Source organism: Podospora pseudopauciseta (genome assembly GCF_035222475.1).
Source record: "Podospora pseudopauciseta strain CBS 411.78 chromosome 2 map unlocalized CBS411.78m_2, whole genome shotgun sequence".
Lineage (NCBI taxonomy): Eukaryota > Fungi > Ascomycota > Sordariomycetes > Sordariales > Podosporaceae > Podospora > Podospora pseudopauciseta.
Genome location: NW_026946663.1, coordinates 2,702,384 through 2,727,562, shown reverse-complemented (window position 1 = coordinate 2,727,562; position 25,179 = coordinate 2,702,384). Strand labels below are relative to the sequence as shown.

The 25,179-nt window shown below is 53.0% G+C and overlaps 10 protein-coding genes across 10 annotated transcripts; 3 read left to right on the top strand and 7 right to left on the bottom strand.

Annotated features, from left to right (window-relative positions):
• Positions 1–715: 715 nt before the first annotated feature.
• Positions 716–1,315, bottom strand: QC763_207562 (uncharacterized protein; the record flags this gene model as incomplete). Its single annotated transcript, XM_062909815.1, has 1 exon — positions 716–1,315. The coding sequence occupies one exon, from the start codon at positions 1,313–1,315 to the stop codon at positions 716–718; it is 600 nt and encodes a 199-aa protein (XP_062768635.1).
• A 1,169-nt stretch (positions 1,316–2,484) lies between these two features.
• QC763_207560 (uncharacterized protein) lies at positions 2,485–5,257 on the bottom strand (the record flags this gene model as incomplete). Its single annotated transcript, XM_062909814.1, has 3 exons — positions 2,485–4,914; positions 4,974–5,011; positions 5,071–5,257. The coding sequence occupies 3 exons, from the start codon at positions 5,255–5,257 to the stop codon at positions 2,485–2,487; spliced, it is 2,655 nt and encodes an 884-aa protein (XP_062768634.1).
• Positions 5,258–6,139: 882 nt separating this feature from the next.
• QC763_207555 (uncharacterized protein) lies at positions 6,140–6,905 on the bottom strand (the record flags this gene model as incomplete). The annotated part of the gene is made up of 3 exons (XM_062909813.1): positions 6,140–6,307; positions 6,367–6,804; positions 6,858–6,905. 3 exons carry the CDS (start codon positions 6,903–6,905, stop codon positions 6,140–6,142), a joined length of 654 nt encoding a protein of 217 aa, XP_062768633.1.
• Positions 6,906–6,981: 76 nt separating this feature from the next.
• Positions 6,982–8,115, bottom strand: QC763_0037880 (uncharacterized protein; the record flags this gene model as incomplete). The annotated part of the gene is made up of 2 exons (XM_062905578.1): positions 7,746–8,115; positions 6,982–7,229 (listed from the first exon to the last, which is right to left on the bottom strand). Exons 1-2 carry the CDS (start codon positions 7,795–7,797, stop codon positions 6,982–6,984), a joined length of 300 nt encoding a protein of 99 aa, XP_062768632.1. The 5' UTR covers positions 7,798–8,115.
• A 164-nt stretch (positions 8,116–8,279) lies between these two features.
• Positions 8,280–13,287, top strand: QC763_207550 (uncharacterized protein). The gene is made up of 5 exons (XM_062909812.1): positions 8,280–8,617; positions 8,684–11,676; positions 11,758–12,204; positions 12,282–12,392; positions 12,453–13,287. Exons 1-5 carry the CDS (start codon positions 8,408–8,410, stop codon positions 13,108–13,110), a joined length of 4,419 nt encoding a protein of 1,472 aa, XP_062768631.1. The 5' UTR covers positions 8,280–8,407; the 3' UTR covers positions 13,111–13,287.
• Positions 13,288–13,322: 35 nt separating this feature from the next.
• Positions 13,323–15,775, bottom strand: SEN2 (tRNA splicing endonuclease subunit sen2; the record flags this gene model as incomplete). The annotated part of the gene is made up of 2 exons (XM_062909811.1): positions 15,446–15,775; positions 13,323–15,157 (listed from the first exon to the last, which is right to left on the bottom strand). Exons 1-2 carry the CDS (start codon positions 15,474–15,476, stop codon positions 13,323–13,325), a joined length of 1,866 nt encoding a protein of 621 aa, XP_062768630.1. The 5' UTR covers positions 15,477–15,775.
• Positions 15,776–15,832: 57 nt separating this feature from the next.
• HSX11_2 (Ceramide glucosyltransferase) lies at positions 15,833–17,983 on the top strand. The gene is made up of 2 exons (XM_062909810.1): positions 15,833–16,335; positions 16,406–17,983. Exons 1-2 carry the CDS (start codon positions 16,226–16,228, stop codon positions 17,901–17,903), a joined length of 1,608 nt encoding a protein of 535 aa, XP_062768629.1. The 5' UTR covers positions 15,833–16,225; the 3' UTR covers positions 17,904–17,983.
• A 280-nt stretch (positions 17,984–18,263) lies between these two features.
• SGT1 (Cochaperone protein) lies at positions 18,264–20,254 on the bottom strand. The gene is made up of 2 exons (XM_062909809.1): positions 19,128–20,254; positions 18,264–19,075 (listed from the first exon to the last, which is right to left on the bottom strand). The coding sequence occupies exons 1-2, from the start codon at positions 19,971–19,973 to the stop codon at positions 18,515–18,517; spliced, it is 1,407 nt and encodes a 468-aa protein (XP_062768628.1). The 5' UTR covers positions 19,974–20,254; the 3' UTR covers positions 18,264–18,514.
• Positions 20,255–20,422: 168 nt separating this feature from the next.
• ERG7 (Lanosterol synthase (Oxidosqualene--lanosterol cyclase)) lies at positions 20,423–23,067 on the bottom strand. Its single transcript, XM_062909808.1, has 3 exons — positions 22,688–23,067; positions 20,899–22,611; positions 20,423–20,845 (listed from the first exon to the last, which is right to left on the bottom strand). The coding sequence occupies exons 1-3, from the start codon at positions 22,943–22,945 to the stop codon at positions 20,555–20,557; spliced, it is 2,262 nt and encodes a 753-aa protein (XP_062768627.1). The 5' UTR covers positions 22,946–23,067; the 3' UTR covers positions 20,423–20,554.
• A 141-nt stretch (positions 23,068–23,208) lies between these two features.
• SPO11 (endodeoxyribonuclease) lies at positions 23,209–25,115 on the top strand (the record flags this gene model as incomplete). Its single annotated transcript, XM_062909807.1, has 8 exons — positions 23,209–23,723; positions 23,777–23,843; positions 23,905–24,013; positions 24,071–24,160; positions 24,215–24,295; positions 24,346–24,417; positions 24,473–24,773; positions 24,832–25,115. The coding sequence occupies exons 1-8, from the start codon at positions 23,408–23,410 to the stop codon at positions 25,113–25,115; spliced, it is 1,320 nt and encodes a 439-aa protein (XP_062768626.1). The 5' UTR covers positions 23,209–23,407.
• Between the last annotated feature and the right edge of the window lie 64 nt (positions 25,116–25,179).

Below are 25,179 nucleotides of genomic sequence, written 5' to 3'. Positions count from 1 at the left end.
GTCAAACCACTTGGTGTGTTGTATTGCTGAGGCTGAGCGAGTATATAAGCCTAAGCACCACTGCACCAAACCCAACTTCATCAACGCCAACCCAAACCATCTCATCCAACCTCCACCTTAGACCAACTTGTACCATCCAACAATGAAGCCTGTCCAACAACCAAACCCCATAATCCGCAAGCCACACCCTAACCGTCCACGAAATCTCACGCTAGCCTTGCCCTTTGGCAAAAACCTTTCCTCCACATTCTCCTTCCAGTCCCGCCCACAACTCAACGTCGAGCCTCAACCGGCGCTCAAACCGGCGCCACTAACAGCCTCAAACACAGAAACGTTCACTAGCTGGAACTTACACTACAACCGTGAGACTCCAAGCTTCCAAGGTTTCTCCTGGCCCTCGGGTGTTGATACAACCGAATCCCGCTCGCTGTCGACAGATCTCTTCTCTCCTCGCACTATCCCCCTGGACACCTCACTCGGGCGTGCCATTCAGTAAATACGCCGCGAGCTGTCTGCACATCCACTCATCCCACTCTACCGTCTCCTTATCCGGTTCTCTGTCAGGCGGGGTGGCAGGGAGGCGAGCATACTGGTGGTATCCCTGCCGGTCAGCAACAACCTGCTGAGGCATAGGAGAGGGGGTGATCACACACCGACATTGCCGCTGCAGCTGGTAATTACCATTCCCCTCCGCCATTGGCGTCCCTCTGCCCTCCTAAGACAAAGACCCATCCCGACTAGCAGGCGGTGTCTGCTCCTCCCCCATCGCCTCCACCTCCTTTTCCTCTCCCCTCCTCGCCATCCGCCACCTCCCGGCCCTCTCCGACCTCCCCCTCTGCTCCTCCCTGATCTCCGCCTCCGTGACAAAACTCTCCTCCTTCTGCCTTTTATACCTCTCCAGAATCGCCCCAAAGCTGTAATCTGGCATGTCATGCTCTGGGTCGTAAGTCGGGGGGACAGACCCTTCTGGTGTTTTCTGACAGGGGGGTTCACCCATGATGTTGCGCCTTGCGCTTTCGGCTTTTATCTCTTCTTCCATGATGTAGGAATCTTGGGTTTGGCGGTAGAATTCGAGGAGGAGGGAATCCCAGGTATATTCGGGTAGGTCGTACCTGAGGTCGGAGATGGGGTGTTTGTAACCCTGGGGGATGACGCCTGTGGCGGGGGCGCCTGAGAGGCGGGAGGTTATTGTGGCTGAATGTTGTTCTGGGGTGAGGTGGGAGAGGAGGGTGGTTGGGCGGCGGGGGGTGGGAGGGAGGGGTGGGTTGGTGGACTTGGTCGGCTTGGTGACGCGGTTGGGTTTGGGTTTGGGCATTGTTGCGGTAATGGAACAACACAATATACCGGGATAGAATAGGTAGTGATGAATTGATTGTTGTTCTTCGAACGATTGTTGACGAACGTCACAGATGTGCTGCCTAGGTTTGGTGATGGGATGGACGCTGCTTCCGACGAAGAAAAAAAAGGAAGGAACCTCGCTTTTTTTTTTTTTTTTATACGAGACATTTTTTTCTGGTGGCTGATGTAAAGTTTTCAGTGGCATGAATGAAGATAAGCCTTCCGACTCTACGGTTTCCAGACTTTGGATTGCTTAGATCCAGAAGCGCTGCCCGCCATGGCACCTGTGGAAGAAATGGCCAAGATTGAATCAACAGGTCTCCACAGGTGAAAAGCCTCGGCCATTTTCACCTATTGCATTGGCTTTGACCTTGATATGCGGCCTGTTATGTGCCCCTGCATGACAGAATAGATGGGAAAGAAGCTGGTGGTATCCTAACCCGTCTGTGAAGGGATTTTGGAAGTGAGAGTCACTGCAAGCTAAATGGACTGAAAAGTCAGAGAAGGATCTTTCATGATAGGCAGTGAGAAGACGTCCTAGGGCAGTCAACCTCCTAGGGTAGTCAAGAAAACTTCATGAACATCCCCTCTGTCCCCATCCCAACATACCAAAGCACGCACCCCAAGATCAAAGCTGGGATACGGTCCAAAGTCCATAGACCTACACCTGACACGCCAAACACCCCAGGACCATTTACCTCCGTGGCCTCCGGCGACAGAAATTGGATAGAGGCATCGAGACGAATGCGTGACCTGGGAACTCGCCGCCGCCGCCTATAAGATGGCCAGCCAGAGGAGAATGAACTTCATTCACAGGGGTGACAGTCACTTGAACCAAGAAACTTTGTATTTAAAAGAGTCTACCCAGCAGGATTGCCTCGGACTGTTTACCTTCATCCAATACCTGAGCTGATTTTGCCCTACCAAACCACGGCGTCATACACATCGCCTTCCCATACCAGTTGATGATACATGCATGTTCTATATCCAATCCTTGTGCATCCACTTGTTAGTGACAATATTCCACATGTTCAACCGAGGGCGACGTACCGTCATCTCAAATCAAGTCGACATCATAAAGGGGTATACGCACTTCCTCCCCAGGGATTCCAGCCCTTACCCAAGACACATCTTCTCCAATCCTTTTCACGGACCAGACGCCCCAACAGAAGCCAGCATCTCCTTACAAATCTTCAACCGATCATGCGCCTCATGCAACAACTCCGAGTATGCCTCCGCAAAAATCGAATGCAGCGCCTCCAACAAATCCGACAAGCCATCCACCAACGTCCCCGCCGTAGCCACCGTCAACTCGTTCATATTCGCAACATTCGACAAATAAGCCGACACTCTCCGATAATTAACCGGCAACACCTTCGGCGGCCGAAACGGCGAAGTAGGATGGCTGCTCATGTCATGGACGGAATCATGCTTGCTGATAGCACGCACAAACGACCAGATACACAGGGCAGCGTAGTACATGACCCATGGCCGGTGAGGGTCGGGCTCGCTGCGGCAGGAATAAGACTGGACCTCGATGGGGGGCAGGTGAACACCCCCGAGACCGATGCGGTCACGGTCGATGCTGCTGATGCTCCCGCTGCTTCTCCGTGGGTCGACCAGCACACGGTGAAGAAGCTTGAAGGAATGAAGCACGGCGTGGCGGGTGGTAGGCAACGTTGCCCAGTGCTTCATGCGAGCAACAACGTTGGTGTAGTCCCGAACCGAAACCTTCCTACCCAAAAGACGCCTGGCTCCAGCATACACCTGACAGTCGACAATATCGACGTGCAAGCTCAGCTGAGCAAGATGGTATAGGACAGCGGCGCTGTGGATGGGGCCGTTGGCACCAGAAGGCTGGGATACAGGAGTCGCAACTCCAGGACTCCCCGTCGTGCCCTGCGCCACGTCGAAACTGTACTTCCAGTCGTCGTATGCCTTGAGAAGAATCTTCTTCCATCCGTCCTGGGTCTCGCTCGGTGGGTTGGTGAAGTCCAGCCATTTGAGGTGTGTTTCCCTGTGGCTGAGATGCCAACCAACACTGAGAAGACCACACATGATGATCATCCGGCCGAACGAATGAGTCTTGACCTCCTTGCCATGAAGGGCACGCTTCAGGCCGTCCAGAAACGAAATGGTCTTTACACCATACATCCGGAGATTCTGATCGAGCTGCCGTACAGTATCCGGGTTCGAGGCGGTCCAGAGGTTATCGTCACAGGGGAGTGGCAGCCGTATCTCATGCGGAGCCATCTGTGCAGCGTGGCCAAACATTGCTGCATGTATGATGTCCATCATGAAGGCCGCAAATACCACCCGGTGCATCGCTTCCGTTTCCGCCCATCGACACCACCACGTATGGGAGTCGAGGCTCACCCCGTGTGGATGATCGGCTGAGGTCACCTCCGGCGGGGACTCGCTTCCCGAACGCCCAATCAAGGGGCTTCCTCGACGGAGGAGTGTCAGTGCCACCGAATGGTAAATATGCGCCCGTTCGTGGAGCTTCCGAGAAGAATACATCTTCTCGTAAAACTCCAGCAACAGCAAGGCCTGGGCGACCCAGAGCGCCACGGGTGGAGATGCTTCCTCCGCCGTTACAATCTCCCATCTCACGCCGGTGATCATGACATCGGCAAAGCCACCATAATCTGGCAGGTTTCCATTTGTGTCCCGTCCACGCAGAGAAATAGCACCGAGCGATATCATGACCATGAGGAGGAATATTGAACAGCGGTTGCTCAAGAAGGTGGGCTGATGTACGATGGGTAATCGAGGAGATACATGATCCCAGTATTCCTGCAGACAATCGCGCATCATCTCCACACTCAGTGCAGGCATGTCACCGCTGCTGTTCTGCTGTGCCAGACTGGCAATCAGAGGCTCCGCCTTGGGCTGCTTCTGCCGGAAAGAATGGAACCAGCGCAGGACTTCCTGTCTTCGGAACTCGGACAAAAGCTCGTCGTTCTCGAAGCGGGGAGGGGTTTCGAGTTGTGACCGGCCACCACTGGTCAGTGACTCGTAGTCGTAGTGAATGTTGTTGTTCAGAGTTGACTCGAGCCCACCATCCATGAATGGGAGGTGAGACACACTGAAGTCGCCATAAGGGGCGTGTGGATCGAACAGCCAGACAGCAAAATTCTCGTGGGAAATATCGTCGTGGGGAAACTCGACGTCGACGCCGCGGTACGACACGGGGTTCTGCGGCTGTGGCGGCCTCTCCTCACGAGGGTAATACCCTGGCTTAGGCCTGATTATGTTACACTCCATCTCGGGCATTTGGGGGTGCCAGCCAGGCTGATGGGTAGATAGTCTCGGCGGGGGAGGATTTGGAAGGGTAGGAGGCTGGCGCGGTCTCGGCTCGGGGGCCAGCAAGATGGCGGCATCGTGAGGGGCATTCGGAACCGACGGTCGACTTTCGGCGCCAGGAGTAGGTGACAGAATGGCGCTTCCAGATGCGGCGGATGACTCGTCCTTGACGGCACTGAAGCTGGGCATTCGGTTTCGGGGTACGTACGACGACGAATGCCTCTTCCTGTGCCTGGCGAGAAGGTCGGCTCGTACAAACTTTTGTTCGCACTGTTGTTCCACAGCATCGTCAGTGTCCTGTGTGTCTTGCATCGATGGGTCAAACGTACACCCGGTACATCGCAACGAAAGATCTCCTTGGGCTGATCTGAGGTCTTGGTCAGCTACAGGTGATGGCGCACACGCGCAGGAAACAGCAGATCGCACGGTTCAACTGGTGACGCTGGAGATGCTCGGCTCTCGAGTAGAGCTTGTCACAGCCCGGGTAGGGGCAGCTGAAGCGACGGGGCGCTCCCTTGCGGCTCGCGCGTTTGTATGTGGCCGTGGGAGTGCCGGCGCCATTTTCGATGCCATTTTGAGGCTGCTGCGGGGGAGAAGGTTGTTGGGTCGCCATCGGTGTCGTCTAGCTAGTACTGGAGACGGGGGCTCATTCTTGGGGTCGTGAAATTCGTGGACAAGGCCGCAGCGCGCGCCTCTCTCTATCTGCAGCGAAAGAAGGACATCTGAACGAGCTTTGCAAGAAAATTGAATGGCAGGCTCGAATGTTTCGAGAGAACGATAAAGCATCGAATTCCATCAACAGGGGCCGATCCGGGCAGCTCCCAGCTCTGGGCCTGGGCGCCTCTGCGGCGCGGGGCAGTTTACCCCAGACTTTGGCGCACCCCCACGCCCAATCTCCACCGGCCCCCGTTCGAATTACCCCCCTCCACGTGGAGGTACAAGTGGTACTATTACTTTTACATTTGACGACGATATCTGTAGCCGAGGAGTCTCTGTTTCTTTTTTTCTCTTTTCGTTGAATTTGACAGCGAAAACTTCCCTCGTCAGAGTCTTTTTTTCAGGAGTCATCTTGGGCGTTAATGGCGTGCAACCCCTTAGGTATCCAATGCCGCATAGGTGGTGGACCACGGGCGGGAGCTTGGGCACCCAATGCACTGAGAGCTTGGGCGACAGCTCGACGTGGGGGTTTGAGGGGGGTCCCCCAACAGAAAGCCAAGCAGCATTTCACAAAAAAAGGCTCTGACGAGAAAACTTTGACGAAGATCTCCCGGCCCGAGATAAGCGATGCCAAACTCTTTGTCTAGTGAATCTAGCTCAGCCCTGGAGCTCCGCGGAGCTAGTTTCAGACCAATACATTTCTTCCCCTGGAACAGTGGGTCCTTAGAGTTGAGTTAGAGGTTCACACAGAACAATTGGAATTGCTGTGAAGATGGCAACAGTCGAAATATCTCAGTGTCCTCCATTGCCAGATAGCCGCGAATACCATCATCTGCATTTAGCAGTTTTCCCAGTCCTCCCTGACAGTGACACTGAACTTCTCCTTGAATGTCACCGTGCCCTTGGCATGGTAAACTCCCTTGTCATCTTGCTTCTCGCAGTTCCTACAAACGTCATATGCTCCATCAGCAATGGCGTTCCACTCGACCTCCTTGTCGACCGTATCCTGGTCTACAGTTAGTAAACAGACATCAAAGCTTACAGCACAGGGTGACCAAAACGTACCTCATTGCACCAGTAGATGGCAGTGTGATAGGAGCAGCTGACACGTCCACACTTGCCCGGATTGTTGCTCGCTTTGCCCGACAAGCCACGCAAGTACGAGACCCCCTGGCCAATACGATACTCGCTCTGCGGCTCCCCGGGAATATTGCAGTCAGTAGACACCACGTTGCCCAACTCCGGGTCGTTGTCCGCCCTAAGGCCGAAGCGCGAGGGCAGCTGGACGGCGGGCAGCTGAGCCACAAAAGATTCGTTCCAACCAGGGAAGTGGGCTTCCATCCTGGCGACTGCCTCTTCGATGGTACCGGTGACAGCGACCTTCTTGCCATTGGGGTCGTTGATGTTGATGGGGAGGTTCCACTGGACCGGAACAATCTCGCGGCCCTCCAAGCCAATGGAGACAGTGGCCTGGTCAAGGGAAGCGGGGGCGCTGTGAACAGCCTGTGACACGAATTAGCGACTTGTTCCGGAAGACTAGCTGACGATGTTCATACGCCAAAGAGAGCCAGGAAGCCGGCGAGGCGGGTGATGGTGGGCACCATATTGATAGACTTGTTGGTCCTTGGTTGAGTTGTTAGTGTTGGTTCTGATCGAGTTGGTGAAGAGAGAGAGAACCTTTTAGGTAACAAAAGAGAGAGCAGCAGTTTGCTCAAAAGAGACGCTCAATATATACTTGCTCAGGAACAATAGCACGGCTCCGTCAGAGATCAATCGCTCCTGCCCAAGATACCGCCCGTAACTGAGAGACCCGCAGTGAATTTCGGCAGCAAGTGACTCGTAAGCGTCCTGCTTTGTTGAAAAACCAGGTTCCAGGATTGTCTTCAGCTTTCGTACGTACAATCCACCGCCTTCCAGAGTATTCCGCCCTATTACCTGTTATGATAGAGCGTTAAACCGTCCTTATCCGCTATTTGTTTTGTTGCACTCACAGGCAGTTGCTCTTGCGCGGTTCGGCTCGGGTGAACGGTCATGGATCAGGAGGCTGATACAATACAGTATCTCCAGATCTGCCGGAGACCTACTCACTAGAGTGAATAGACCGATCGAGTTGTCACAGCGCAATATCCTGCGCAAGAAATCTCTCCATTTTGTGCCGGTCCTTCATGCTTTCGATTCTCTGTTTCAGTTCCTGATATCGAACAACGAGCATCGTGTCGTACTAAGAGCTCCGACGATGAGAGGGTGGCTGGAGATTGGACTTCAAATATATTAAGAAGTTGACCATATAGGTCAAGTGATAGTACGCTAACTCTGTATCACCGAAGTTGCCTTTCTGGCTGTCATGATTGAATGCGGAATTCTTCTAGTAATCTTTGCCCGCGTGTCAGCTCCAGCTGGCAAACATCCAAGGTTCCTGTATATCTAATGGGGGCTCGACTGACCTTCCGCATGTTGAAATCTGGCTGGTGACATGCCCATGGTAATGTTGGCCATATCACGCACAAACCAAATCAGGATCGCAAGACAGCACAAGTCACAGCGAGTACACCGCCAACGGCGACGACCTCCCAGCACCAACGTCCCTTCTTAACCCTCCCTCTCTAAGCTCCTCCCTAGCCTCACCAAAAATCCCCAATCCTTTCAAGATAGCCCTCCTCCTCCTTCCCGGTCGAAACCCTCCCCATAATCACATTTAACCATGGATACCGACCAAACCGCCCAACAACAGGCTATTGCCCATTCTATCGGTCACGTCCCCTCGGCAAGAGGGCAAACGCTGCAAGGAAGATCAGAAAGAAACAAGCTTTTCGGATTTTTCCGGAAATATGGCATATTGCAATGGAGGCTGAAGTTGGAAGTTTGGGAACAAATGAAGGTTGCACTTGCATATCTCGTGAGGTAGCAACTACCTTCCTTTCTTGGCAGCATAATTCGAGAAACGGGAAAGCACTGGACTTCGGACTGCAGCAGGAACCCCGCGTCCACCATATTGAACCGCGATATTGAGGCGCCTTTGCCGACACCGCCCTTCGAGGATTCTCTGTAGAGATTGCCCGAAACATGCTCTTGATCGGGAACCCACCTGAGGATATCATCATCCAGCATGGACTTCGCAACCTGTACCGACGACGCGTCGTTTGGACCGTCGGTCCAGGGCTGCCGAGGGGATTTCGACTTCACACTCAAATTTGAAAAGATATTTCTCGCCATTATTCCAGCTGCCATTTTCATTGCACTTTCTCTACCAAGAATCGTCCAGCTACACCGCAAGCCAGGTATTGTTGGAGGGGTTATTTTGCGTTACTTGAAGCTGGTGAGAAATCCAGCTGCCAAGTGTGCCCCTGTTTGATCATGGGCTGACAGTTCTTTCTTTCAACAGATATCTATAGCCATCTACGGCATCTTTGTGTTCTGCCAGCTAGTCTTGAGCATTGCAAAATCACGGAAATTGGGCATATACTTCATTCCTGCCGATGCCTTGGCTCTCACATCTAGTATTTGCATGCTTCTACTCTCTTCCCTCGAACACACCAAATCACCACGTCCATCCATCTTCTTGAACGCCTATCTCTTTATCGCCACTCTCCTGGATATCTCGCAGACTAGAACCATATGGCTGGCATCCTCGAATCATGACGAGCTCAACTACGCTAGCATCTTCACTGTTGGCGTAGCTATCAGGGCTCTTCTTATTGTGCTCGAATCCCAATCCAAGTCAAGATGGATTCTACAATGGGAAAAAGGTGCCCACAGTCCCGAGGAAACAGCAGGTCTCTACGGTCTTGGTGCATACTTCTGGCTCAACAAGCTGTTTTTGAGGGGATATCGAGGTGTCCTCACCATTGATGATCTTTTCCCCTTAGACCATAATATCGCTTCTGCCAAGCTGTACGCTGAAGCTGGTCATAATTTCGAGGGTACAAAGCTGGGAAAGCGGCGGCACGGACTGGCAAAGGCAGTCATGAAAGCTTTGGCTGTGTCCTTTTTGTTGCCCGTCGGACCTCGTATTGCGTTCGGGGCCTTCCAGCTTTGCCAACCTTTCCTCATCGAAACACTCCTGGGATACCTTGAACAGCCCGTCGAAATGAGTCCGAAGAACATCGGATACGGATTGATCGGCGCGGGACTCCTTATCTATGTCGGTATGGCAGTGTCATCAGCCTTTTACTGGTACTTTCAAGAACGCGCCATGTACATGACCCGCGGCCTACTTGCCGCTGCCGTGTACAGAAAGACAACCGAAGCCAGAATCTCAGCTGCCGACGATTCGGCCGCCCTCACCTTGATGAGTGCCGATATCGAACGCGTTCTGGTCGGATGCTTGGAGATGCACGAGTTTTGGGCCAACATGGTCGAGGTCGTCTTTGCCTGCTGGTTACTGTCCAGGAAAATCGGGGTTGCCTTCACCGCCCCTGTCATTGTCGTCGGCGTTTGTGTTGTCTGCTCCTTCTTCCTTGCCAAGCTTACTGGCCCTAGGCAAAAGGCTTGGATGGAGAGGATACAAAAGCGAGTAGGGCTCACCACGAACATGATCACACAGATGAAGCACCTCAAGATATCTGGCCTCTCGGCTCCAGTTGAGGAGTCGATTCAGGCCATGAGGGTGGACGAGCTCGGGGCTGGGGCAAGATTCCGGATCGTCCAGGTTTATGCAGCGGCAGTGGGTTACACTCCGTTGTGCCTTTCCCCTGTTGTAACCTTTGCCTTTGCCTCCAGGACCTTAGATGTGACTACGATCTTCACGTCCATTTCCTACATTCTGCTGTTGGCCAACCCTCTGGGATCACTGTTCCAGCATATCCCAAGTTTCCTGGCGGCCCTGACGTGTCTGAATCGCATTCAGGCTTTTCTGGCACAAGATTATCGCACCGACTTTCGCGAGTCCGAGATCCTTATGGACCGCAGTGCCAGCTCACCCACGTCAAAGCTGGGTTCGGAAAGTGTTGAGGTTCACGCCGACCCCGGCCTTGAGATCACGGATGGCAAGTTTGGTTGGGACAACGACAAGACTGCTCTTCATGATATCGATATCCGCATCCCACACTCCAGTTTGACCATCGTCATTGGGCCCGTGGCTTCTGGCAAGTCGACGCTCTGCAAAGCTTTGCTGGGCGAAGTGCCTGTATTTGGAGGTACACTTCATGTGGCAAGCCGCTTCCGCAAAATTGGGTATTGCGACCAGACCCCTTACCTCTCGAACGCAACAATCAGGGAAAACATCATTGGCTTCGACGCCTTCAATCAAGAACGATTTGACGAAGTCGTTGAAGCTACCGTGCTTCGCCAAGACCTCGAACTTCTGCCCCAAGGTGACGAGACCAATGTTGGAAGCAATGGGATATCCCTGAGTGGAGGACAGAAGCAACGGGTGTCGATGGCCAGAGCTTTGTATACGGACTCGAAGTTGTTGGTTTTTGACGACATTCTCAGCGGCTTGGACGCTGACACGGAGGAACAAGTGTTTCGCCGTGTCTTCTCCCCGGATGGCTTGTTACGTCGGAGAGGAGCTACAGTTGTCCTTTGCACCCACTCCATCCGACACCTACCATCGGCAGACCACATCGTCGCACTGGGTTCAGATGGCAGGATTGTCGAGCAGGGGACCTTTCAGGAGCTGATGAAGAATGACATGTACGTCAACAGCTTGGGTGTCCAGGAGTGCGATGCCGCAAGCTCGAAGGAGGATTTGGCAGTAGAGGAAAAACCAGGTCTGAGCACGACTCTGAAGATGACCCCGAACAAGGTCACGGCCTTCAGCCCAGAAGCGGACAAGACGAGGGCAACGGGCGACTTTACGATATACCGGTATTATCTTGCTCGCCTCAACCTCTTTGGCGTTATTGTCTTGATCATGGCAGGCTTCGGCTGGGGTTTCTGCATCAACTTCTCCACAATCTGGCTGAAGTTCTGGTCAGAGGATGTCGCATCGCCTCGGCCACAGCGGTCCAATGCGTTCTACAATGGATTATACACGCTGTTCCAGTTGGGTGCACTGATGTCTCTGTTCCTTTCGGCTTTGGTGGTCTTTACCTCCATGATCACAATATCAGGGGCTAGACTCCATCTCGAAACGCTCCGAACGGTCATCAACGCGCCTCTCAAGTTCTTTACGACAACCGATACTGGTATCGTGACCAACTTGTTCTCACAGGATATGACTTTGGTTGACGGGCAGCTTCCCATGGCGCTTGTCAATCTCATACTGTACATCTTCAACTGCCTCGGAATGGCGGCAGTGGTTGCTACGGCGTCCCCTTATCTGGCCGTTGCTTACCCGTTCCTGGCGGTGGTCTTGTACGGGATTCAAAAGTTTTATCTGCGGACGTCGAGACAGATCCGATTGCTGGATTTGGAGGCCAAGAGCCCGCTGTAGTAAGTACCCCCCCCCCCCGCGCGCGCGTTGAGGATGAAACCAATCTTGACTATGAATAACTGACATTGATGTTTAATAAGCTCCCACTTTATCGACACGATCAAAGGTCTCGCTACATACCGCGCCTTTGGCTGGGTGCCTGAGTCTGTCAAGAAGAATGACATCCTCCTCGACACTTCTCAAAGACCGGCGTATCTCCTAGCCATGATCCAGCGCTGGCTGGCTTTTACGCTGCAGATTGTTGTTGCTATGTTGGCAGTGGCGGTGATCACCCTGTCGACGCAGATGCGCACAAATACTGCGTTTACTGGAGCCAGTTTGGTGACGCTGATGATCTTTGGGGAGGCGTTTTCGTACATTATCAGGTTTTACACCATGTTGGAAACGTCGATTGGTGCTGTCAGTCGGTTGAAGGCGTTTGGGGAGACGGTTAGGAGTGAGAATAGGGAGGGAGAGGATTTGCTGCCGGGGGAGGAGTGGCCGGCGAAGGGAGAGATTAAGATGACGGGAGTGTCGGCTTCGTATGGGTATGTCTTTTTGCGTCCCCGCCCCCCCCACCCCTGACGCTTTTTTCTAGGTCCAGCCTTGACAGTTGTTGTTACAGCGGGGACGAGGATGGCAAGCCGGGAGTAGAAGGCCAGAACTTCGCCCTCAAAGATCTGAACATTGATATCCTTCCAGGTCAGAAGGTGGCCATCTGCGGTAGAAGCGGCAGGTTCGTCCCCCGTCCCCCCTCTACTCGTCTCCAGTCTTGACAATGAGCTAACATCACCAGCGGCAAATCCTCCCTCCTCCTCCTCCTCCTCCGCCTCCTCGACCCTATTTCTTCCCCCGCCTCCACCATAGAAATCGACTCTCTCCCCCTCGCCAAAATCCACCGCTCCACCCTCCGCCAGCGCATCATCGCCGTCCCCCAAGACCCAGTCTTCCTCCCAGACGGAACGTCCTTCCAAGCCAACCTCGACCCGTTTGGGCTCGCCTCCGAAGAAGAATGTCGCTCCGTGTTGGGGATTGTCTCCCTCTGGCAGTCCTTTGTTTCGGAACGAGGCGGCTTGCAAGCGCCCTTGTCATCAGACACGTTATCTCAGGGACAAAAACAGCTTTTTAGCTTGGCGAGGGCGATTCTCAGAGGACGGATCCGTGGTAGAGGCAAGGGGAAACAAAACGAGGGAGGGGTGCTGCTTCTTGATGAGGTTAGTTCTAGTGTGGATAAGGATACTGACGAGGCGATGCAGAGGATGATTTTGGATGAGTTTGCTGGGTATACCATTGTGATGGTCAGCCATCGGCTGGGTATGGTGATGAATTTTGACAGGGTGGTTGTTATGGATGAGGGGAGGATCGTGGAGGATGGTAAGCCGAGGGAGCTTGTCGACCAGGAGGGTTCGAGGTTTAGGGATTTGTGGATGGTGGGGAGGAGGAAGAGGAATTGACGTTCTTGGGGCAAGGCAAACATGTGCGAAGGCGGGCACCAAAAGAGATACAAGATGATGAAACGAGCTTCAGATTTGGGACCCAAGGTCCATGCCTTAAAACTGCCTGCCTTTTTCCCATGCCATTCCATGCTGCCATTTTGTTGTACAGAATCCAACCTGAAAATACCAACGCCGTCCCAATGCATTTATAGGTTATACAAAAAAGATCATCATCTGTTGCGGTTGACGGAAAATCTCCTGACCATAACCTCCCGTATCTTGTACTTCCTGAGAGCAGCAGCAATGCCACCCTCCTTCATCGCCTCATCGAAAACAGGAGGAGGCGGCACGTCGACGTAAACAAGCACCAGACTCTTCAAGACGTGTGACAGCACACGGTTGACACCCATCAGCCAAGACCACGACTTCTTCGGCTTTTGATGTTCGTATTCCTCCCACCGAGCATCCGAGAAAGCAGGCATGACCATCAGGCCAAACTCACTGTGATCAAATACCGGACCACGTTGGTACAAAATCCAATCGACACCAAACTTGATGCCATGACGTGGCACCCAGCCGAGGGAGCGGAAGTGATGATAAACGGCGTAGTGTACGAGAAACGGGTCGTCAGGGTGAAGACCAGCCGAGGGGGGGAAGTAGGAATAGGAGCGGAAAAGACTGAACAGTCGCTCGTTAGAGATTGGTTCTTTGGTCTTGGGGTCGATGACCTTGAGAGCGCCAAGTGAGAAGGCGAGAAAGAAGGCTTCTTCGGGCGCGAGCTGGAAGTGTTCCTTATCCTGAATCTCCAGAGCGGTAGCAGGGACAGCAAAGCTATTCGACTTGGCAGCTGGCTCGGCTGGTGACACGAGACCGGGACTGGGCGGATCACCACGGTTGAAGGTGGTGGACTCGACTTGGGGAGAGAAACGGACGCTCTTTTGACGTTTGGCAACGGGCTGCGAGGGTTCTTCTTTATCCTGGACGGAAGAGCCGGTTGCTGACCGTTTGGTAGGGGTGCAGCAAGGTGTGGGTAGCAAGTCCTCGGGGAAGATGGGCTTGTGTGTTTCCTGAGCGTCACCTACCGTGTGGGCAAAGGCACTCGCCTTTCCTGTATGACCACTGAGGCCATCAATCGGGCTGACACCATTCACCTGTTCGCCAGAGACATTCACAGTGGATGCCAAGCCCGACTTCGTGACAAGGTCTGCTGCTGAGTTGGGCAGGGCCAGCAACTCTGCTGGGCCAGTGGGTGGTCTCAGCTCTGTAAGCATCATGTTGTTCAGGGTGCCATTGATCTTCGCCAACGAGTTAGGCAACGCAAGAATCTCTGCAGGTCCGACAGGGGGCTTTCCGTGCGCTACATGACCGTTGGACACTCCATTCTCCAGAGGCGGCGAGGGTAGTCCAGTAGGGACTGGGTTCTTCAGTTTCGGCACCGAGAATGACTTGACCACAGGCTTAGGGAGCTTCAACGGGGGGAGCTTGGCAGACACGGCCTCTTCCTCAGGGGCACTCTTGGTCTCAGGTCGGGGTTCGGTTGTTACCGGTGGTGTTTGGAGGGCAGCCTCGGCAAGCCTCTGGCGTTCAATAGCCTCCAGCTCTGCCTTTGCTCTTTCCCATTTGGCAAGGCGGCGTTCCTCACGACGCGACTCTGTGCGAACCTCGCTCACCGTCTTTCCTTCAGGCGAACCTCGCCGAGCGAGCTCCCTCTTCAGCCAATTAGGCTCACTACGACTCAGACTTCCTTTGCCAAAGAATCCCTGCTCCCAGAGAGCCCGGATGGACGCTTGGTCTGGGACATGAACAGAACATGTATCTGGATCCCATACTCCAATATGGATGACAGACGGTTCTTTGGATGGCGGGGACAGAACCTGTCTCAACCAGGCGTACACCAAGTGAAAAAGAGAGATTGGGTTGTTTGGATAGAACGCAGGTAAAGGGAAGGTCCGAATGGGTGCGGGCAGCGCATAGATTTGATTCAATGGCGTCCTCGGCGACCCAGCTGGGGCCCTTGTGGTTACTGTTTTGCTCGACTCGCCGGGAGGCGCAGTCGCGGGACTGACTGTAGGTTCAACCGTCGCCATTGTCACTCATATCGACCTGAGCTAGGAAACGTCAGTATGCAGTCAAGATGGCAGCTGTGCATGATCCCCCCAAAAATTGTTTGACTCGACATTGCTCAGATACCGTTGTAGTCTAATACATGGGCATACATTGAGCATCCACTGAAGGATATTTGCTCTAAGCTCCAAAGTAGTCATCACCGCAATGTGTGCCATACCAATTGGCCTCACTCGAGGGCAATGGTATCGGTAGAAGTCGAAGAAAAGGGAATGATGTGTTGACTCACTCTTGCGAGGTACAAACAGATTGTGGCCCATTCAGCGGTCCCAAAGATATCTGCTGACAGCAAACAAAGATGTCAAGTTGACATATCACAGACGGGGTGTTCTGTCACATCCGGTGGAAAGAAATGGTTGCGATTATGCGACTTGTTGTTGGAATGGAAGTGGAAAGTGGGATGCAGCTGACAAGAGCTTGTGGGAAGCTTTTGAAGCTCCCGAAATTTTCTGCATTTGGCCTGACTTGTCAGGCGAAAAGGCACTCACCATGCCCTGGAAGTGTGGGTCACTCGAAGGTTGCCGGCCGGCAGTTTATCGGAACATCTGGAATAAACTTCCAGGTGCCCCCCGGCCGTTGCGCCAAAATCTAACGGGGGCTCTCACTGGAGCTCTGAAGAAGCTCCGCCAAGCACCGTCATCAGAAATCCAACGGCCCAGCCGGAATCTTTGTTTTCGAACTTGTCATCTACCAGAAAATGTCTCCGGCGCCTCCGGAGATGCGCAAAATACCCTCATCCTACCGCGCCCATGCCTGCAATGACTGATCACATCGCGTGTTGTGGTTACTCTTCGCGGTGCGAGGGTCGATCGGAGAGGGCAGCGACGCCCCACATGGGGACTTAGCTTCTAACATGCGACTTGTTGCCAGCCAGCCATGCGCCTCTGTTTTTATTATATCCTGTGTCACCGAAATCTCCCGTCAGCAAAGCTGCTGATCACAGTCACGATCACGATCACGATCCTTTCCTTTTCTCCTAAGTTTCTGCGCGCGTTGCTATTCTATCTCGATGCCTGCTCACAATGACCAAATGCCGATGATCGTCCAGGGCGCGGCCTTGGTCAGCTTCGTTTGGACCTGCATCATCGTTTCCGTTCAAGGAATTGGTATCTGCAAAATGTACGACCATGACGTCCCACCATGGTACTGTCTTCGGTGTTTACTAACGACCACCTCTTTGTGTCTTTAGCCTCCGAAACAACTCAGCTCCTCACCCAAAACCTTTCTCCCCAACCCTTGAGAAAGATGAAGTACCGCACATCACTGTCATTCGACCGGTAAAGGGCGCCGAGGCTGGCCTCTACGAATGTCTCGCGTCAACCTTCCAGCTTGCCTACCCCAAGTCGAAGCTCACCATCTACCTATGCGTTGATTCGACGAGAGATCCCGCCTACCCGGTTCTACAGAAAGTCGTCGCTGCCTATTCTGACTTTGACGCCAAGGTGTTCGTTGAGGAGCAAGATCCTGTTTTGCATGGCGATGGTGGCCACATTGACAAGCTTGGGCCAAATCCCAAAATCCGCAACATCAGCCGCGCATACCGAGAGGCTAAGGGCGATATTATTTGGATAGCAGACTGTAATGTTTGGCTTGGGGCCAACTCAGCAGGAAGAATGGTGGACAAGCTGGACGGTTTCTTGCCCGACGGAACTCGCACCAAGCCCTACAAGTTTGTCCACCAACTACCTCTCGTTATTGATCTTGAGACGCCAAAGACAGCGACAGAAGAGGAACAGGCACTTCTGTCGGGGCCTATCAACACCAGCGCGCCAAAGAGCCTCCTTGACTATGGCGGCAGGCTCGAAGAAATGTTCATGGCAACCACCCACGCAAAATTCTACAGCGCCATCAATACAGTTGGTATTGCCCCCTGTGTCGTTGGCAAGAGCAACATGTTTCGCAAGTCTCACTTGGAACGCCTGACCGACCCTGCTCGAAACCCCCTCATCCCCCCCGCCGATGCTGCTCGTGGGCGGGGTGTCGACTATTTCTCGTCCTACATCTGCGAGGACCACCTGATTGGCGATCTGATTTTCAAGTCGAAGATCCCAGGCTTCAAGAACCATGGGCTCGTCCACGGCGAGGTAGCTATTCAGCCCATGTCGGGCATGACTGTTGCCGCTTACATTGCTCGCCGTGTACGATGGCTTCGAGTACGGAAGTGGACCGTGTTAACGGCCACGCTTGTGGAGCCAGGTGTGGAATCTCTGATCGGGTGCCTCCACATGGCCTTTGCCTTTACAACATTGCCTTGGTTCCGCTCCTTTTTTGGAATACCTCCCACTTGGAAAGCGTTTGGTACCATTTGGATCTCGGCCGTCACTGTCTGGATGGTCGTGGACAGATTGCTGAGTGCCAAGCTGCATAAGCTGCAGAGTGTTGATGTGGATGAAAACACGCCGGCTTTTGCCCTGGGCTCGACGCGAACAGGAGGAATCAAGAAGAAGCCGTTTTTGACTTGGTTTGCCGCTTGGCTGGGGAGAGAGTTTCTGGCATTTCCCATCTGGACCTGGGCTGTCCTTCTTGGAGCCACGGTGAATTGGAGGGGTCAGACTTTCAGGGTACGTCCGGATATGAGCGTCACCCGGCTGGATGATGTGGAGCGGACAAGTTTGCGGCCGTCGACGCCGGTCGCGGCTGAGGGCGCAAACAGCTGCCGATCGACAAGTAAGGATCGCGTTGATTAGACCATGAGCATGATGCATGAGCGGGCGAATACTTGATTATACCCCCTTTTTTTAGAACATAGAATTGTAATTAGCCTACCTAGATGATGAATATCTCACGACACGCCCAGGTTTGATTCTTGCAAAAGACCGAGCTCACTTGGTAAGATGGGCACTGTCGCAGATATACCCAGATCTTGGTATCTTGGAACATTGTTCAAGTGTTCTACGCCTTCTCAACGTGCAATATCCCCCATGAGCTACCCTCGAGGCCTATAAGTGGCCTCTTGACGCTCCTTCCAAATCCAAGAGCCATCCTTCCTGTTGGGAATACCCCTCAAATGTATAAATATCCTGGTTCACATTCCAAAGACCGTCCAAGGCCGACTTGTCTCATCTCCGAACCATCCCTTCACCTTGCACGATCAAAGTAAAAAATATTCCTCATTACTACCAGCCCAGTTTGCTTCGCTTTTGTAAACACTCCAACGCTAGCGCCTAACACAACGCCATCATCCCCTATCCACCACCCTAATAAAGCATGATACAAAAGTTCACGTCGCTATCACTCCCATTAACCATCCAACCGGTCCCACTTCTCAAGAGAATAAATCCCAACCTCGGGACCACCTTCAACTATCCCACTTCTTGACCTCGACACCCTCAGGCGGCACCGTCTCCACCTTCCTGCCCTTCACATCGCTCCAGTCCGTGCTGAGAGCTGTCCCATTACTCTCAGTAAAACTCTTCATCATGGCGCGTTGCTGCTCAGGGGAGGCGTCCTTGTAAAGCTTCTTGAAGAAGGCATTGACATCACTCTCAGTGTCCTCGACCCCTTCCAGCTCCTCCAGCTTGTCCCAGTTCTTAGGTCCGGTCCGGCTGCTGGTGGGGTAGGCTGGGGCAGCGGCAGGTTTGACAGCAGGAGCCGAAGCCTGGTTGGATGAAGAAGGGGTGACCTCTTCAATATCCTCTTCTTGATCCGCATTCTCTACGATGCCGATTTCCTCCTTGCCCCACGAGCCCCACTTCCCTGGTGTAGCTTTCTGCAAGACGAGCTCAATCTTCGATGGGGTGGCGGTCCAACGAGAACCAGCGGGATTGATCTCGCCGCTCAGGTGCAAGGTCGAGAAAGCCTCGCGGTCGCCAGGCTTTACGTATGGGGCCGCGGCGCGAGCAATTGGTGATATTTGAACCTACAGCCCGTTAGTAGCCGATCAGCATGTGCCCAAGTTCAGATTGGCATACCTGGTTCTTCGAGAACTTGACGTTAAGCTCTTCCTTCTTCGTACCCTTGACAAACAGTGAGACTGTTACATTTTGGTTGGACTGGTAAAAGTCGGTACGAAGCTTGAGCTTCTCATCGGGTACACTTCCCGGCGCAGGCTCGCTGGGCTTTGCAACCGGCTTCTCATCCTCGCTGTCCAGCTCCACAACCAGAGGCTCGGCCTTCTTCTCGACCTTCTTCAGCTCTGGCTTTGGTGGTATCTTGGAAACATGGACTTTGCGCCCTGGGTCATTCTTCGGCAGCCTCTTAAGAATCCCTAAAACGACAGTTCTCCACGTATACGCTCGTTTCCACTGTGACTCAAACCCAGTCTTGATCGTCTTTGCATTTGGGTCTTTCACGCCTGGATCTTTCAAGCTCTCCCTCATGGAGTAATCCGGCTGGTTCGCGTTATCGGCAACCGCATCCTCGTATGTAACCGTGTAGTACCCGTCGGCATCAACGTTCTTCTCAACCCCGTCATCCTCACGAGCTGGGCGACCCTCTGCCAAGAGCATGCTCCATTTGGCACAGCAGTCCGAGTCGGCATATTGCTTGAGTCTGTGGTAAATGGTAGCACGGCGATACTGGGCGTCGATCATTTGCTTTCTCCCAGATCCTCTCTCGGCAGCAACGTGATACGCAAGTTCGGCATCGCGGAGGGCATCCTCATAGTTCTTAAGTTCGAGGTGGGCGTGCGAGCGGGCCAACAGCCAAAGAGGGGAGTTTGAACCCTCCAGCGCCTTGTCGAGAAGGGGAACGGCAGCGGCCCAATCTTTCTTTTCGACGGCCTCGAGGCCACGGTAGGCGTACGATGTAGCCGCCATCCTGGTGAGAAGTTGCTGGGAGGTCGGAACGGGTCGATCAGGTAGGTACCTATCTAGTTCCGTCTTGGCGATGATGGCAGCTGGGAAGAGGGTGATGGATGGATGAGAAGATATCAACGGAGGCGGAGATAGGTTGTTACAAACAACTAGTTGAAGGGATCTTTGTAAGTGACAGACAAAGTGAAGCTGGAACTTTGAACGAGAAGTGTAAAGCTGGTTGGCCCAAAGATAGTTGTCGAATTGTAAAGAAGAAGCCTAAGAGAGCTGCTGACCAGGGGAAGCTTTGGCGGGGTACCACACCAACAAGCTTGGGACTGCCTGCAGCCAACCTAATTCTGCCACCTGCGGATGCCTGCTGAAGTGGGGTCCATGACGAGCAATCGTTTCACCGCCTTCCTCAACAGTAACATCACCAGTGGTGGCACTGAAAGGGGGGAAATGAAATTGTATGAAGACTGAAAGGGGAATAAATGAATTAAGTATTACGTATAAAGCATTACCGAATGTCTCCAAACCATCATCATATGCTTTTGCCATCTTGCCTCATATTATCATCTTTTTCTTTCTCTGGCCCATCGTCCTTAAACCACAGTTTCGTTCGGGTACTTGCGAGCAAACATGCCCAGAGCCTTCAGGGTGAAGGTAAACTTGTAGTTGGGGTACGAAATCATGCAGCTCTTATTGAAGACACCCTCAATGGCTTCTTGAAGCCACTCGCCATTGCTTTGTTGGCGGTCCATGATCAGCTTGATACCTTTCTTGATGTGTTCAAGATTGGGGTAGTCTGCCTTCATGAGAGCAATTACCGCCCAGGCAGTCATGACAACTTGCGATCCTGAAGGATGCTCAATGTACTCGCCCGTCTCACATGCCTGCATCATGTTAGCATCCTGCAACTGTGACAAAATGTAAAAGCAGAACATACCCTGTAATGTTCAGACCAACCACCGTCCTCTCTCTGTTTGGAGATCAAAAAGTCACAGCCCCTTTTGGCATAATCGCTGTTCTTATATGTCTCACCAATGCTGGCCAAACTCTCAAGGGCAAACATGGTGGCATAAGTAAAGCAAATACCCCAGCTCCCATACCACCCACCATGTGGCTTCTGGGCAGTCTTGATCCACTTTACGGCGCGCTCGATGAAGCGCTCGATCTCTTTGGTTCTGTATTCCGGCCAGTGATTGCGGAAGAGGGACAAAGCCGTGACCACCGCAGTTGTGCACTCGGGATACTCATACTCGACCATGATGTTACCAAACACCTCAGCAGCGTTCAATACCTCCATCCAAGTACCCGCGCGAGGGGGCTCATATGACGAGCATCCGCCAGAAGGATTCTGGTATGTCAGAAGAGTGTCAATGGCGTCATAGATTCTCCGATCATCAATGAGGGTTGGGAAACCTGGAGTCTTCTGGAGAATGATGACAGACTTGAGAGCTTCCGAAACACAGTCGCTGACAGCATAGCCTTGATCCTTGTTGCTAAAGGCCCATCCGCCTTTGCGTTGCTGGCGATAGCATTTGTCCTGGTCCTTGACATTTTCGCGAATCTGTTGATCATCCAAGAACTCGAGCGCCTTCATCAGCATTGGCCGCCAACGGGGATCCTCGGTTAAACCAGCATCCATCACAGCCTGAATGGCAAAGGCAGTATCCCAACACTGAACACCGTTGGTGCCATTGGCAAGCAAACCCTCGTCCTTCATCCAGAGGAACTCGTGGGCTCTCTCGCGATGCCTGCGCACAGCATAGGAATCGGGTCCCTCTTTGACATAAAGGCACACCGTGTTCATGGGCCCTGACACCGTGGCCAAATCGGCATGGTCGGTGTTCTCATTCTCCATCTCGATGAGCTTCATGGCCCACTCCTCGCCCTTCTTAGCAATCGCCTGTGTCCGCAAAACTGGGTTCCATATATTGACAAGACACCAGTTTACCGTGTTGAGCACCCACGTCTTGGGATGGTAGTTGTCCCTGGGGTTGATGGTGTTGCGGTGCGAAGCCCAATTGATCTTGGCCCAGTCCTCCACAAACAACTCTTGCCGAAGGGAGCGGATCAGTTCCGTTTCCTCAGCCTGCCACCTCTTGGACCACAGATAGCTCATGGGCAGAAACACTTGGCGAATGTGGATCCACCATCTCCAAGGGGCAATAGGGACCCAGTCTGGGAGAAGCCACAACTCGGGGGGTGTTGGGTTAACGATATCCCACTGGGCAACTCCCATCACGGCCAACCACCACTTGGCCCAGTGGGGGGCATGTGTCGCTCCTCCCATCTTGTGCAGAGTGGCGCGAGCCTTGATCATCACCGGGTGGTCCGCATCAACACCTACAATCCGCAGGACAGTGTAGTTGAGCGATGTTCCAAAGACTGATGTCTCGCCCTCGATATGCAGACCCCAGCCACCGTCTTCGTGATTGGCGCGCGCAAACAAATAATTCTTGATCTCGGTCGCGTAATACCAGGGAATTGGCGTCTTGGTGACATACCAAGCAATAACGATGCACGGTAGCAGGAACATGGGACCGCCATATTCGCAGCCCCAGTGACCGCTGGGCAGTTGGAGCTTTTCGAAGAATTCGAGACCGTTTCGGACCGCATCGAGAGGGTTCGTCGGCTTTGGGAGATCGGGAGCATTCTTTAAGACATTGTTAGTAGTGTTTCGAGCAGTGTTTCGACCATGGTAAAGCCCTGAAAAGCTCAGAAGAACGTACCACAGGAAGGCCAAGAAAGTACTTGTCAGCAAAGCTCTGGGGCCAATTTTTAAGAGCTTGGTCGTTCTCAAGATACACCCATGATTGGCGTCCTTTGTCGTCGCGCATGCGCCATCGTGTATGGTCAGTTCGCTCTTCGATTCTTTGGCGTTTTGCGACATGGTCGGTGAGGTCGAAGCTCAGGCGCTTCTTGGTGGAGGACTTCTCGAGGAGAGGTTGGGTTTCCGAGGACACTCCCGCAGCATCCTTCTTTCCCATCGTGACGAGCTATACGAAATTATGGTGCCGTACCACGAAAGAGCGGAGGAACAGTTGGTTTTAAGAGCCAGCAAACATTTTGGCCGTGGACTGAGCTGTCTTGGATTCGCCAATCGGGCCACAGCGATCACCCGTCGTCCGTTGAATTTCAGGGGCTGCACCAACGGGATCCACCCGTCAAGCTGGCAGTGACGCACGGGCCCACCAAAGTGCATGTGAGAGAGACCTCATCCATGTCGGAATCTTTCCGATGACATTGGGAAGGAGCACTGCCAGATCAGTGTGAGATCAGGTCAACTCGACGAGGAAGGAACACTGGGCTGGCAACAATTGCAGTAATACCGTAATTGCAAGTAAGAATGGGAAGGAGCCGGAAAGCCTGGGTATTTCCCCAATGCAGAAGCAAGCGACTTGTGCATCATCTGTCAGATGTTGGTGTAAGTCGGCGCCAACCCGATCACCATGGACGAAATATCGACAAATTCAACTGAGGGGTATTCTCAAGGCACTGGTACTCACAGCCAAGATTCATCTGGTGCCTCTTCTGTCAACTACGACGCGGTCAATGTCGTCGCTGTCGCTGGCAATGGTGCCCTCGACCGAATCGAGTCGCTTCTCGAAGCAATTGTTGATGCTGTCACGACCGGAAACGAAATCATGATTCCCTACAGAACTGTCCGAGCATCACGCCCCGGGCGCTCACAAGGCCCGCCAGCGGCGCGCCAAGCTGGTGTGGTGAGATTCCCAGGTCGTACCATCCAGGAAGCGAAGAAATTTGGTTAGTGAACCGGGGCGTATCGAGCGATTTCATCTAACTGGTTCTGTGGATAGAAGCCTTACTATGCATCATTGAGCTTTCCCACGAGGCTTTACTGTCGGGAATGTTGATCACCAAGAGGTCTGTTAGTGAGGACCTACCTCCAAGACTGGGATGTTGGCTCACTCACCTGAGTACTCAGAAACATATACTACCAAAGTCCAGATCTTTTCGGCTCACAAGCTGCAGTTGATGTCATGGTGGACAATCTTGCTTTCACCCTCGGTGTCGGCCGAGGCGATTTGAACATTGTAGATAGGCATCTGTTACCTCTCATTGAGTCAAATTTCTGACTGGAACGATCATAGGTTGCGACAGCCAAAGGCCTAATTTCAGGCCCCATCATGTTGATCAGTCGAGACGGTTCCGTCATTGACTGTGGGCTCTCTCATAGTACCGTGAGACATTACCTGAGATGATCAAACACAGGGGTTGTATGCTGATGGTCGTAGGGTATTCTTTTGCCATCCACAAGCGAGATCCGGAGCATTGGCTTTCATGAGGTCCAGTGGATTTTGGTGATTGAGAAAGAGGTCAGCTGAGACTATCGCGCTTAGATGGCCCCGGCTGACATGGGATCAAGGCAACTTTCCGAACTCTTGCTGCAGCTCAATATGCAAAGAACTCCCGAGCAGGTCACGGAATCCTCATCACGGTATGGCTTCAATGTTACAGATGATGTGTTCATAACTAAGTTCTCTGTCTGCCAGGCCAAAGGATTCCCTGACTTGGCCACCCGAAGGTTCTTGTCTCTTGTACATTCCATGCGGCCGAGTCTAGTGATTTTTGGTCTCGCAGACTTTGACCCTGACGGTATTTCCATTGTCCGAACATACCAGAATGGCAGTAGACGCCTAGAGCATGAGAACGAGGCAACTGTCCCCTCGCTCTGCTGGCTTGGGGTTAAGAGTCGCGATCTCCTCTCTTCATGGCAAAGTCCAGCAGTTGACGATGAGGAGGACCAAGAATTACATGGAACCACAGGCGGGGAATCTCCTCAATTGGTGGAAAGTGAGCAGGTCCCCTTCTTTCTGTTTCGTGACAGTTATTAACCTACTTCTCGCGCCAGACTCCGATCATCAGCGGCCGGCCAAAAGACCCAGGCTGTCAGATTTTCGAAATCCCAGCGACAAAGTGTCCTCTCTCACTTTGAGGGACCGAAAGAAAGCTGGCGATATCCTGAGGGCCATTTCCTCTGTCGAGTTGCCCTCCGGCGGCGGGTTGGAACATGCACAGGAACTACAGCGCATGCTGATGTTGAACATCAAAGCTGAGATACAGGCCGTGGACAGTTATGGGGATCTGAGTACCTGGCTGGATGACAATCTCTGCGCGAGAATGCACGCGGACTAGTGATACGGGAATCAGCAGCTGGCTTTCGCTGCCTCAAGTGCAAGTGGTGTTGTTGGTGTCTCTA